Genomic DNA, 14,352 nt, shown 5'->3' with positions numbered 1-14,352 from the left:
ATAATTTGAGAAAGCGTAGTATTAGTTCTACCAGACCTTTATAGAAAAACTTAGCTGAGAATCTATCAGGTTCTGGGCTTTTCTTTTTTAGAAGGTTTTAATTGCTATTTTATTACTTGATATTGGTCTGTTCAGGTTTTCTAACTTGATATAATTTTGGCAGATCATATGTATCTAGAAATTTGTCCATGCCTTCCAGATTTTCTAGTTTATTGGAATATAAATTTTCAGAGTAGGTTCTGTTAATCCTATGGATTTCAGAAGGGTCTGTGGTGATGTCTCCATCTCTGATCTCATTGTTTTGCTTCTTTTCATTTGGTAAAGGGGTTGTCAATTATATTGATCCTTTTGAAGAACCAACTCTTAATTACATTGATTCTGTATTGTTTTCTATTCAATTTCATTGATTTCAGCTCCATCTTAATTGTTTCCTGTCTCTACTTGTTTGGGAGTTCTTTTTCTAAGGCCTTGATACTTCTGAGGTTTATAAATGAATTTAGCAAAGTAGTAGGATACAAGATCAACACCCACAAATCAGTGTCTTTCCTATACTTTAACAGTGATTCATCTGAGGAAGAAATCAGAAAAACCATCTTATTCACAATAATCCAAACAACAAATACTTAAACCTAACCAAGGAGGTAAGAGTTCTTGGATGAAAATTCTAGAACACTGAAGAAATAAATTGAAGACTGCAAAAAATGGAACTACATCCCACATTCTTGGATAGGCAGAATTAATTTTGTCAAAATGGCCATATTACTGATTACTAATTATTCAATGCAGCCCCTATCAAGATACCAATGACATTCTTCACAGAATTAGAAAAAAAAATTCTTAAATTCATTTGGAAGAATGAGACCCAGGATAGCCAAAGTAATACTAAGCAAGAGAAGTGAAGCAGGAGGCATTACAATATCTCATTTGAAATTATACTACAGAGCTGTGGTAATAAAAGCAGCAGGGTATTATTGGCATCAAATAGCATCAACACTCCATCATATGGGTGTTGGCACCAACTTCCTTAAGACCCCCAAAGTACAGGAAATAAAATGAAGAATCAAGTGGGATGCCATCAAACTAAAAAGCTTCTTCATAGCAAAGGAAAGAGTGTGAAGAGAGCCTAAAGAATGGGAGAAAATCTTGGCCAGCTACCCTTCAATAGGGGATTAGTATCCAGAATATACAAAGAATTAAAAACACCAAAAACCCCAAATAACCCAATCAATAAATGAGCAATAGAAATAAACTTTTCAAAAGAAACACAAATGGCCCACAAATATATTTTAAAAAGTTCAACATTTTTAGCAAACAAGGGAATGCAAATCCAAACTACACTAAGATTTCATTTCACTCCAGTCAGAATGGCAATGATCAAGAATAAAAACAATGAATGCTGGTGTGATTGGGGTCATGGGGAAAGGTACACTTATACATTCTTGGTGAGACTGCAGAATAGTACAACCACTCTGGAAAGCAGTTCAGAGATTTCTCAACAAACAAGCAAACAAACAAAAACAAAAACAAAAAACAAAACTAGGGATGAAATCAGCATATTTCCTAGCTATTACACTCTTTGGTATTTCCCCAAAAGATTGGAAATTGGTGTAGTATAGCAACACAGCCACATCAATGTTTATAGCAGCACAATTCACAATAGCTAAATTCAAAATAGCTAAATGGGAATCAAATTAGATGCCCATCAACAGATGAATGTATTAAGAAATTGTGATTTATATATATTATATATATTATATATATATATATATATATATATGAAATAAAATATGAAATTATGACATTTGTTTGTTTGTAAATGGATATAAATGAAGAATATTCATGCTAAATGAAATTAGCCAAACTTAAAAGTTGTAAGTTTTCTCATATGGAAGCTAGAGTAGAATAAAGGAAAGGGGGAGGGAAAGATAACAAAGAACCAAGTACAAATTAATATACATGACTTCCTTTTGCTTGTTTATCTAAAAATAAATAAAAATTAAAAGGAAATCTAGGGTAGAGGAAGGAGAGTGGGAGAAGAGAAGGAAGATGGAAATGAAAAGGTGGTTCATGAACTGAAATAAATTTCCATGCAGGTATGAGTTTGTTGGGATGAACCCAGCTACATATAACTATAAATCTCTAATAAAAATAGTAAAGCCACACTAAATCAGTGAAAGACATCACAGGAAAAGGGAAGTTGGTAACCCATTTTAATCTTAAAGGCATAGAAATATTACATGTTTTAAACAAGGTAAAGAAAATTCCAGTTATAGTCTTGAGTCCCAGTTGAATGCTTGTTTCATTCTTTAACCATTGTACATACATTTGTTTCAAACACTTTAAAGAGGTCAAAGCATGTGTGGTGAATCTCATAAATGTTGGCATGATACATTGGTCAGAAAAAAACTTCTCATCAAAGAGAATCATATTTTATCACTTTTCAATCCATAAATTATTTCACAAATGGGAGATCAGTATAGAGATTCTGATTATAGAAGTTCAAAATATTTAAAGGATATTGTAATTTCTATAATGACCTATAAATTTAATTCAGATAGAGATTAAATATTTGAAATATTGGCTTAATTTCAGTCCAAATATAGAGACTTGAACCAAGAAAAAGTAGACACAGGTCAAAAATAATCACAGGTATGAAATACATTTTTCTAAAAGTCTCTGGCTATTATCTTTTGTATACTTAGATCTTTGAAGTTAGTAAATGAATTAATATTCTTCTGAACATTACTGGGGATTGAACTCAGGGTCACTCAACCACTGAGCCACATCCCAGCCCTATTTTATATTTTATTTAGAGACAGGGTCTCAGTGAGTTGCTTAGTGCCTCACTGTGGATGAGGTGCTTGATCCTCCTGTCTCAGCCTCCCCAGCAGCTGGGATTATAGGTGTGCCACTGCACCTGGCTCCTCTGAACATTATTAATTAATTATAAATCTAACAAAATATGAGAAAAAATACACCAGGGCCACAGAACTTAGATCCTTTCTATAGACAACTTTTGTTGGTTGCTAAAGTATTTCTGAATACAACATTAAAAGAGCTGTTATATGAAGGCAAGGATATCAACTATATCATATTTAGCATATTTTGTGAGCCATTACTGTGTTCTGACTATATAAGAAGTTATCCAGATTCCTTTCTTATTTCAGGAATTATCAAATGGTAGAGGATAAAATATTTAATGTAAGTAAAGTATCTGAAATCTCTTCATTACAATGACAAAATATGAGATCTTATGGAAAGGTGTCATTAGATCATAGAAAACTTCAAAGTTTAAAGAGTCACATTTTCACACAAAAGCTAAACATATCTTGATACATGGAAATCAGAAGATTCATTTTATGAAATTGTGCTACATGTAAATCTTACACATTTTTCAATTCACACCCATTTCATGATTTTATAGATCTATCTCAAAAGCTTCACAACTAGTTACAAATTAGTCATTGTTTCAGTTAAGGTTGAGACAAATGTAGAATTTTTCATAAATGAATAAGAAATAAGTCTATTACCTTTAAACTCCTTAATTTTCCATTTCACTCTTTTTATAATAAAGTAGTAATAGACATAGTAATAGATATAACAAAGACCTCTTATGAAAGATTGATATTTTACTGAACACAGAGTAAATAGTTTTAGGTGAGTCTTCATGATAATGCAATATAAAAAGACACTAAAATTATCTGAACCAAACATATTGAGTGACATCACAAAAATTTAATGTGCTAGGTCATTGTATATAATTAATGTACATGGGCTGGAGCTGTAGCTCATTGGTAGAGAGCCTGCCTTGCACGTGTGAGGCACTGGGTTCGATTCTCAGCACCACATAAGGTAAAAAAAAATTAATGTACAAAATGTATACAAAAGCACTAGTTCAGGTCTATTTTAGAAGATGTAATCATTAGTATTAAAAATACAAAACAATCAGTGCAGCTTCTGAGGAGCTTTAGAAAAAATTAAATGCATTCAAATTTGTTATAGTCCTTTGGAGTTATATTTCAAGCAAACACAAAAAAGTGATGTGTATTTCCTGGCAACCTACTGATTATAGACAGAAAAGCTAAGCAGAATGGTTCTAATATTGTTTGTATCCACAAAGTTTTAAAATCTATAAGAATTACTTGCCTCAGTAAAAATTAAAGATAATTAGAAAATATATTTCATTGTTTTATTTGCTCTAATATTTTTCTATGATTCCCAGTTCCTTTTTTCATAGATTCATGGTGAACTCTCATCAGCTTCTTCAGTGCATCCTTCATGTCCTTATTCCTTAAGGTATAAATGAGGGGGTTGAGACTTGGAGTGATAATGGTGTAAAAGAGGGTGAGGAACTTACCCTGATCTTTGGAGGCACTGTTACCTGGTTGTAGGTACATGTAGATAATAGTTCCATAGAATATGGACACCACAGTGAGATGAGATCCACAGGTATTCATTGCTTTGCATTGTCCAGCTTTAGACTTCATTTTTAGCACAGTTTTGGCAATGTAACCATAGGATATAAGGATAAGGATGAGAGGTGTGAGAACAATGATAATGCCTAAACCAAAAACAGACATTTCAACTGCTGTGGTGTCTACACAAGCTATCTTGACCATAGCTGGCAACTCGCACAAGAAATGATCCAGAAGGTTCTTTCCACATCTAGGCAAATTCAGGGTGAGTGTACATAATACTACAGAATTGGCCAAACTAATACTCCAGACCACGACAATCATCTTGAGACATAGACGAGGGTTCATGATTATCAAATAATGCAAAGGCTTACAAATAGCTGTGAAACGGTCATAGGACATGACAGCCAGAAGAAGGCACTCAATGGAGCCCAACCACATGTAAACATAGAGTTGAATGATACAACCCACAAAGGTGATCGTCTTCTTGGGTCCCCATAAGTTGACCAGCATCTGAGGGACAATGGTGGTTGTGAAACACAGATCTAGAAAAGATAAATTCCTGAGGAAAAAGTACATTGGTGTGTGCAGGTGGGAATCCAGGAGAGATGCAAGAATGATGGCTGTGTTTCCCATCAATGTGATACAATAGAAGATGGTGACAACTCCTGACAGCATCATTTCCAGTCTGGGATGGTCAGAGAAGCCAAGCAGAATGAAGTCAAATGAAGAACTATAATTGCTTTGGCCCACCATAATTCTACAAAGTCTATATCCTAGGTGAGAAGAGGAAAAAGGGAAGGGGGAAACAAAATATTTGTCAACACTCATTAATTAAATTTGATAAAATACAGAATTAAACAAAAAGATTAGGGCAATAATTAAAAAATGGATAAAGGGTAAAATTACAACAAAATATTTTGGTATTTGTTATGGGTTCTTTTATGGCAATTAGTTTGTAGATGTCTTAAAATCTAGATGACCTTCATGAAACCACTCTTAACTCAGTCTTAATTTTCTCATGTGCATAATTTTGAAGTTTGGAATTATTATTATTATTTTTTTTGCAGTTCTAGGTGGGAATTGAATCCAGGTCCTTGTGCTTGCTAGGCAAGTGATCTACCACTAAGCCACATCCCTAGCATGATATGGTCTTAAAATGAGGTGACCTATGATTCTCTATAAAACTTGTTAGTTTGATATATTAGAACATTTTTAGTTTTAGTTGGACAGAGAATTAACCTGTAAAATCTGAGTCTAATGTCAGCAGTAGGGAGGATGTTATTTTTGCATATTTCAACAAATAACATATTTGATATCAATTTGTTATAGAAGAGATTTGGCATTTATCCTTGACCCTTTTATTTCCTTCATCTTCAATAATTTTCTTCACTAACTCTGGTAAATTTGAATGCAAAGATATGTTCATTCGTCTCACTTTAAAAAATTTCCACCACTACTACTCTAATCTAAGCCACTGTTATCTCTCTTCTTAATTCTGGCTTTAGTTTTCACTTCTTGCATCCAGTCTTAAGCCTTTACATGATTACAGGATTAAATAAAATTGTGCCATGTGCTTAAAGCTTGTCATCTACTTTTCTTTGCATTTAAAAAATATTCTAAATTTTTCTTGATAGCCTTGTTGTACCTGCATACTTTGGTCCTTGCTAGAACATCTCACAAATCATGTTACCCATTTTCACTACTAGCCTTCTCTCAATTTTTAATATGTCAGAGCTCATTCCCATCTAAAGTCCTGGGAACCCGTCATCTTTTCTGTGTAACTTCTACCTGCTCTTTAGGCTGCCTCTTCAATGTTTCTTGTTTAAGGAGGGATTTCAGAACCCATAATTTCTTTGTTTGATATCTTATATCCATATAGCACCAAGTGTAAGAGCTTATACCTGCTGTGTGATCACAGACAGAGTATATAGCACTGCTGGGCTTGGTTTTCCCCTCTATAAAAACTTGGATAGAAAGAGAATAACAATCTAAAATGTGTTGGAAGCAGTCAAACATCATTAGAGTACTATACTATCTGACTCGGGGGGATGAATAATTTAGTGCTAATTTTGACAGACACCATTGGTATGTATAATTGTGACTAACTTCTGAATATAGTAGGTCATCAGTTAATTACATAAAGGCAAAAATGAAAATTCTTCTAAAATTAAAGCCAGTTTAATGCTATTATTGTTAAATTTTCATTATCACTGAAGGCTCCATATATTAATTCAGGAAGGAATAAAACTCCTTCTGCCTAACAAAATCTTACATGAAAATCTTTGAATAACTTTTCAACATTTTTATTATACTTATAAACAGATAAAAATGAGTTCTAGCTCCAAAATATTCAAGAATAAAATATTTCTTTTTCATCTGTTTTCTCTTTGTATTTCTGCTGGTCAAAATGTCTAAAATCACAAATCAAGAAATAGCTTTATGTTCCCCTATAAAGATTAGATTTATTCATTATTATAAGATAAAAGGGAAGATTTCTCTGCAGAGATTTACAATATTTTCAGACATCCTAAGGCAAGGCAAATCTGAAGAATTAGTCCATACAATTGAAGATCTTTTTCCTTCCCACAAATTGCTTTACAAGCCTTAATTAATTATATAATTAAGTCAAACTGAGTCCTGTTATATATACCTGAAAAGAAGAACAATGAAAGATTAATGTTACCCTGATCCAGAGACAGATCCCTTCATGTTATAATTCATGACCACAGTACAGCCAACAATGTGAAAGCTTTCTCTGAAGCATCTGTGTGAATTCTGCTTTTCCTAAAGCCTATTAAGGTGAAAATTCTCAGCAGGACTCCTCCTTGAACATGTGACTTCAAATAAGGGGATGAAACTGTCATAAATTCTTACTGCTTATTTTGCCTTATGAGCCTGCACATAGGTCTTGATTGTAGAGAAACATGAAAAGCAAGTAGACAATCCAGAATAAGAATTGAACAACATTTTGTAACACCACCAAAAACTCAGATGATAAAAAATTATCTAAATCAGGACTTCCTCCAGGTGACTTCCCTAAGGTGACATAGAAAAGGCCAGCTAAAGAAATGTTTGGAGAATTGCATCATATCCTCATATTTCACATATACAGTTTTAGGAGGTAAATAATATAAAGGAAAGTTAAAGGCAGGGAACTGAGAGCATTTTTCAGAAGCTTTTTCTGGGTAGCAAATATAATACAAATAACAATTGTTTGCAAACATTAGCTCTGTAAAATATTTATAGCACACATACTGGCCTTGGAAATAAACTTGCTCTGAGCAGATATCATCTAGAAAAGTTACTTCTAGTAGTTATCTCTATTCAAGCTCCAAGCACTTTTACTCTAAGATGTATGTTTAGGACCATAATATTTATATTTTTACTCAGTTGTCTTGGTTACCTGGAGGTGTGATACAAATACTTCAGTGCCTACGAGAGTTAGTTTTGTTCTTCTCTCAGAGGTCACTTATTCAAACACTGGATCCTGGAACAAATATGTACTCTAAAGATTTGCATGAATTAAAATTAATATCAACAGTTTAATAAAATATATGAGCATAAATTGACTGACACATGATATATTCAAATGTGGACAACTTATCATTGAGCAGTTTTAGGTATTTGCTGGTGATAATAATCAGTATATTCTGTATTTGAGATAGTTTATTGATTAGGTGGCTAGTCTGTGGGGACAGAATTTCTGGGCTGAAATCTTTGATTACAATTATCAGCTCTGTGAAAGTGGGACAGGTATCTTGGATTTCTTACCTACAACAGGGAGATAGTAATAGTAATACTTTAAAAGTTTAGTGTAAGGACTACATAAGATTAATATATGTAAAATATGACATATATTTTACATATATTAATCTTGGATTTCTTACCTATGACAGGGAGATAGTAATAGTAATATTTTAAAGGTTTAGTGTAAGGACTACATAAGATTAATATATGTAAAATACGACAATACTTGTTGACACATAGTAAGCATTCAAATGAATATGTTTTTTTTTTTAGTTCAATGTATTCGTGGTGTTGTCTCAAACATTTGCTTTTATCATTTTTGGGGAAAGCTAGCACAAGTATTTGACAAAGCATCTGAAAATCACTTTATCCATTTTAACCAATCTTGGGTATATTATATGTATGGTGTATGGGTATATTTGTGTATGTATTCTCTAAATGTTAATAATGGTCATAAAAAATCATTGGTATACTTTGTGTATCAAGATTCTAAATATCTAGATAATTTAAGCTTTTCACATGATCTCAGTTTCACTCAGTTTCTTCTTTCTCCTTAGTCAAGTTTTATACATGCAGCTGTTACTTTTATTTTTCAAAAAGTTTGCTTTAAAGTTGTAACTGAATTTTATAATTTAAGTACAACTGAGTAAATATTCATTTTTTTGCAAAATAAAAATGTATGTAAATGGTCATGCATATGTTTCTATTTTAAGAATATTCCTGCACGTGACTTTCCTAATCTCTTGCTTCGAATTCTGTGATTATAAGCGAAGGTTTTGCTACTCTGGAGAATTACACAGGAATCATTTAGATTCTTGCAAATTTTTGGAAACGTTCTCATTGTTATCCAGAAATTGGTTTACTTAGATTGTGACGCAGTGCTTTTGTCTTGGATTATAATGCCTTTTAAAACTGCTTTGATGTTCTTTTCTTCTTCCCTAATGTCCACTTTTTCCCCTTGCTTGCTTTCACTCTTAACTTCATTTTAAATGTCTTTCATAAGTAATTAACAGTGTTCCCACAATTGGCTGCATGTCAGAAAAACTAGGCTGTGTAGAAGTTTTGGAAATACTGAGTCCTGAAATTCCTATGCCCTTATCTTATAGTCCCCCTAGATAATGTTGTATATATTTCAAGGCTTTAAATCCCATATCAAATAGATAATTCCAATTTTCTCATCTCACTCACATTTGGATGTGTAACAAAACTATGAGTTTGAATATTGCTAAAATAAAGAACTTTTGTATTCAATTTTTAAATTTTTAGGTAAACATGACAGTAGAATATACTTTGACATATTATACATACATGGAATATAAATTGATTCTCCCTGCCCCAAACTTTCTACCACCAAGTCTTATTCATTGTATTAAATGACATCAATATCTATCTACTGGCTAGAAATCAATGTGTTATTTATCTGCCCTCATGTTGAAAATAGGAATTATTCCAAACTTTAGGTTTTTTCTTAAGTTTTTATTATTACTAGCAGAAATGGAGCCACCCTATTCTTTTGCTGGATTATCCAATAACCTCTTATTTTATTTCTCTAATTTAATTTGCTTCCTTCAGTCCATTTTCCACACGGCCATCAAACATGCTATTTAAAAAATATTTTCACTTTACCAGTTTGAAATTTTTCAAAATGTCTAATCAGATTTCTTACCAGACTACTAGAAGCATTATGCCTAGCCCGTTAATCCCTTTTTCCTTCTCTCATTCTTCTTGTACCATTTGATATTCTAGGGATGCAGAGTTTAAGAGGTCTTTGCATTGACTTCATTTACTTTGAAGATTGTATCTCCAAGTTTCACCCTTTGTTGCAAACATCCTTCAGATGCCATCTATTCAAAGAGGCCTTTCTTGACTACCTAATCCAAACCAAAACTCCCCACCCCCATTCATTCTGTTACATTGACATATTTTTTTTGTTCCCTGAAATATTATTTTTAATTCATAAATAAAAACAAAAATTGCATATATTAATGAGATACTATATAGTGTTTAATACCGGTATACAATGCATGTTTAAATCAGGTTAATCTATTTCCTCAAAGATAATTTTTTTATAGTGAAAACTTTCAAAATCCTTTCTTCCGGTCTTTTGAAATGCACAGTATATTATTTTTATCCAGTTACCCTACTATGCAGTAGTATACCATAGTGTCTTGTTCTAGTTTGATTGATCTACACGTACTAAATTATTCTATTTGCTGCCCTTACTTTTCCTGGCTTTTGACAACTACCATTAATATTCTCAACTTCTATGAGATCAGTTTCTTAGATTCCACATATGGGTGAGATCATGCAGTACTTGTCTCTTTGTGCATGGCTACACTTAAATGTGATATCCATATCTGTCCATGTTACAAATGACAGAATCTCCTTTTTCATGACTTAATAGTATTCTACAGTGTATATGTATCACTTTTTCTTTGTTGGTGGATATCGTGAGGCAGCCAATACCTTGCCAGAGTAATTTTTCCCATTTAGGAGGCAATAAACCACCTGAGAAAATAAAGTCTGAAATATCAAAGAGATAAGAGGAAAAGTCAGAAAAATAATTTTAAATGCAGAGCACAGGGCTGGGGATGTGGCTCAAATGGTAGCACGTTTGCCTAGCATGCGTGAGGCACTGGGTTCAATTCTCATCACTACATAAAAATAAAACAAAGATATTGTTTCCTCCTAAAACTAAAAAATAAATATTTTTTAAAAATACAGAGCACATAATAGGTCCAGCCCACACAGGAGCTGGAGCTGAACAGTTAGAAAATGGCTCCAGTTGTTTATTTAAGGTGGTACATCAAAGGCAGGGATAAGGTTTCAGAGGTGGAGTCTTGTAGTCAACAAGTTGATTGGCATCAGGTCACATCCATCTCTGAGAGGCTGTGTGGCTATAGCAGGTCTTCTCCGGTGCTGAGTGGGACTTTTTTGGCAGAACTAAATAGGAGCTCACATGAATCTGGGTGGTCTTAACCAGCAGGATTCCTAGTGGAAGTTACCAGTTATCAGATTTTCCTATTCACTAGCTATGATGTCCATGGGTGGCTCTTGACTGGTGGACACTGGATTGATTCTATATTGTATGGATAATATTGTAATGAATGGGTATAGAAGTCACTTTTACATATTGATTTCCTTTGGTTGTATATCAAGTAGTGGGAGTGCTAGATCATGGTATTTTATATTCTTAATTTTTTGAAGAATTTCAAAATATTTTTCAGAATGACTATCAATTTACATTCCCACCAACAGAATGCAAGAGTTCCCTTTCTCCACATTCTTGCCAATACTCTTTAGTCCTTTTGATGATAGTCATTCTAACATGTGTGAAGCAATATGTCATTGTGGTTTTAATTTGCATTTCTCTGGTGATTAGTAATGAGTAATTTTCATGTACCTGACTATTTTTATATCTTCTTGAGAAATGTTAGTGATTAGAGGTAAATATTTTCCATATACCTGACCACTTTTACCTTTTGAAAATGTTTACTGAAGTCTTTTGTCTTTTTAAAATGAGGCTATTATTAATTTTTTTTCCTTTTTAGTTTTTGATTCATATATCTATATATTTTGGTTATTTAACCTCTTGTCATAGGCATGGTTTGCAAAAATTGTCTCCTAACTTGTAGGTTGTCTTTTCACTTTGTAGTTTATTTTCTTGGATGTGCAGAAGCTTTTTAGTTTGTTGTAATCTTGTTTTTCTATGTTTGTTTTTGTTGCTTCTGCTTTGGTGTTATTCAAAAAATGATTTCCAAGAGCATTGATCATAGAAATTTCCCCCCATGTTTTCTTTCAGTAGTTTTGCAGTTTGGATCTTATGATTCAGTCTTTGACTTATTTTCAGTTAATTTTTATAAATGGTATGAGAAAAGCCTAATTTCATTCATATACAGACATTTTATTAAAGAGACTCTGCTTTCCTCATTGTGCATTCTTGGCACTTTTTTTTGAAATCATTTGGCTGTAAATGGATGGATTTATTTCTGGGTTGGCTTTTGTCACATTGTTTAATTTGTTTTCTGCCAGTTCTTTCTTCGATTGCTATAGCTATCCAGTATGTTTAAGTTTGGTATTGTGATGCCTTCAGATGTGCTCTTTTGCTCAAGTTTGCTTTGGCTATTCAAGATCTTTTATAGTTTCATTCTGATTTTAGGATTTTTTTCATGTTTCTGTGACAAATGTCTTTGGAGTTTTTGTAGACATTTCAGTGAATCTGCTGACCATTGTGGGTGGTATGGATATATTCACAGTAATGTTTCTCCCAAACTATGAACACAGGATATTTTTCCTTTTGTATTCTCCATTTTCTTTAATCAGAGTTCTCTAGTTTTCAGTATGCATAATTTTTATCCCCTTGGTTTAACTATACCTACATCTTTTTTGGACATCTTTATTTAAGAAATAAAATACAGTAAGAAGGAGGTAGTAGCAACTTCACACAGGATACAAGACCAAGTTTAGACTTCCTTGATCAAAAGTTATTTGGAATCGAACAAAATTCTTGTTCACATTCAGCACAGAAAATTTCATTATATTTGATTTTCCAGAAACATTATTTTACTGTCAAATTATACACACTTATTATAATACAGAAGAGACCACTCCTGGCCCCTTCCAGTGTACATCTAAACAACTGAATGCTAATGTGATGCAAACTTTTCTTTAACAACATTTCTCAAATTGCATTACAACTTTTTACAAGTACAGATGTCATCAAGCTCTTTTAACCCTTAATATGCTATCTTGAGAAAGGAAATACAGGAGCATAAGGTGACAGAGGCAACATATTTCCCCGTGGGCCTGTAATGGTGGTTCATTTTACATATGTGAGTTCAGGATTCTAGAACTATATCATACTCCTGGCATCTGAGGCAGGCACACAACATTTACCACTGTAAAACCTTTATTTCAGTTTCTTAAGTAATGTTGCATACTATAAATTTTTATAACTTCTTCAAATGTATAACGTCTTCAATTGTGCTATCAATTCATTTCTGGAGAACCTTTTAGTTTTATGTTTGTTTATCAAATATTGACTATGAAACTTTTAAATGAACTATTTCTGACCAAACTCTCTGAATCAGGAAAATCCAAATTTTATTCTCATTTTTAAAATAGAAATATTAAGATTACAGAAATAATACTTTGTAAATAACTTCAAGTATTAAGTTAATAATTGTCATGAAACAATTTTAAATACAAATTTCTTTAGATTTAGAAAAACTGACACAAGTAAAAATTTTCCATCCTATTTAATCAAATGTATATATTACTTATAATATATACATTCCTGAGTATAATCCATTGTGGTGACATTGTTTATTTCAGAATTTCTCTGCATTTAGCTTAAAAGGTATTTCTTCCCAAGAAACTGAAATTTTCTGTCAAATGCAGTTGTTGAGATAGAATTGGTTAAAAAATGGATTAATTACAAACTTTATATATAAATCATAGACATCAGTAAAGAAGTTATTTATTCCATTTTCTTGACTTATATCTTGAAGTATAATAAATGTCATATATTCTGCAGCAACAAATATTGACACAGGCCACATTGAATTTGTCCAGTTTTCAAGGACATGTTGTTCTAAAGCCACATGTTTTCATCCACAAGGTCAAGAGGAGTGTGAGCCATGAATTGGATCAGACAACCTTGATTATCTTTGGATTCTGCTTTCCCAGCTGGCAAAAATTTCTCTTCAAAAACTGGATTGTCATGGTGGCCAACAATCGCAAAGTAGAAGCTTTTAGACATTATCTTCAATATTTGGCTCCTGTAGCTAAATGCCAAAGTCCAAAAGGCTAGTTGGTTCACAGGGTGGACACCACGCTTCAGCAGGGACTCCAGGAGCAGTACTCAGTGGTAATATCAGCCATATTTGATTTTTGTTTTTTATTTGTACCAGGGATTGAACCCAAGGGTGCTTAACCACTGAGCAACCTCCCTAGCCCTCTTAATTTTTAAATTTTGAGACAGAGTCTTCCTAAATTGCTTAGGGCCTAACCTAACTAAATTGCTAAGGCTCGCTTTGAACTTGCAATTATTTTGCCTCAGCCTCCTGAGCTGCTGAGATTATAGGCATGTAACACTGTGCCCAGCATATTGGATTTTTTTAAAGAGTTGGAAGTTAGCTTTATGTAAACAGAAAAAAAAATCACCACAGGAATTTCTTCTCTGAAT

The 14,352-nt window shown here is 32.9% G+C and overlaps 1 protein-coding gene and 1 pseudogene across 1 annotated transcript; both read right to left on the bottom strand.

Annotated features, from left to right (window-relative positions):
* Positions 1–4,181: 4,181 nt before the first annotated feature.
* On the bottom strand, positions 4,182–5,171 carry LOC114080207 (olfactory receptor 2W1). The gene has a single exon (XM_027921794.3). It carries the CDS (start codon positions 5,169–5,171, stop codon positions 4,182–4,184), a length of 990 nt encoding a protein of 329 aa, XP_027777595.3.
* Positions 5,172–13,512: 8,341 nt separating this feature from the next.
* Positions 13,513–13,926, bottom strand: LOC114080217 (trafficking protein particle complex subunit 2-like; annotated as a pseudogene).
* Between the last annotated feature and the right edge of the window lie 426 nt (positions 13,927–14,352).

This window comes from Marmota flaviventris, chromosome 6 (genome assembly GCF_047511675.1).
Source record: "Marmota flaviventris isolate mMarFla1 chromosome 6, mMarFla1.hap1, whole genome shotgun sequence".
In the NCBI taxonomy this organism is placed as follows: Eukaryota; Metazoa; Chordata; class Mammalia; order Rodentia; family Sciuridae; genus Marmota; species Marmota flaviventris.
The sequence above is the reverse complement of the archived record's forward strand: the minus strand, read 5'-3'. Positions and strand labels throughout refer to the sequence as shown.

Bases quoted from the DNA above. Each gene is read 5' to 3' on its own strand.
- LOC114080207 (XM_027921794.3), bottom strand. From the start codon at position 5,171: ATGGTGGGCCAAAGCAATTATAGTTCTTCATTTGACTTCATTCTGCTT.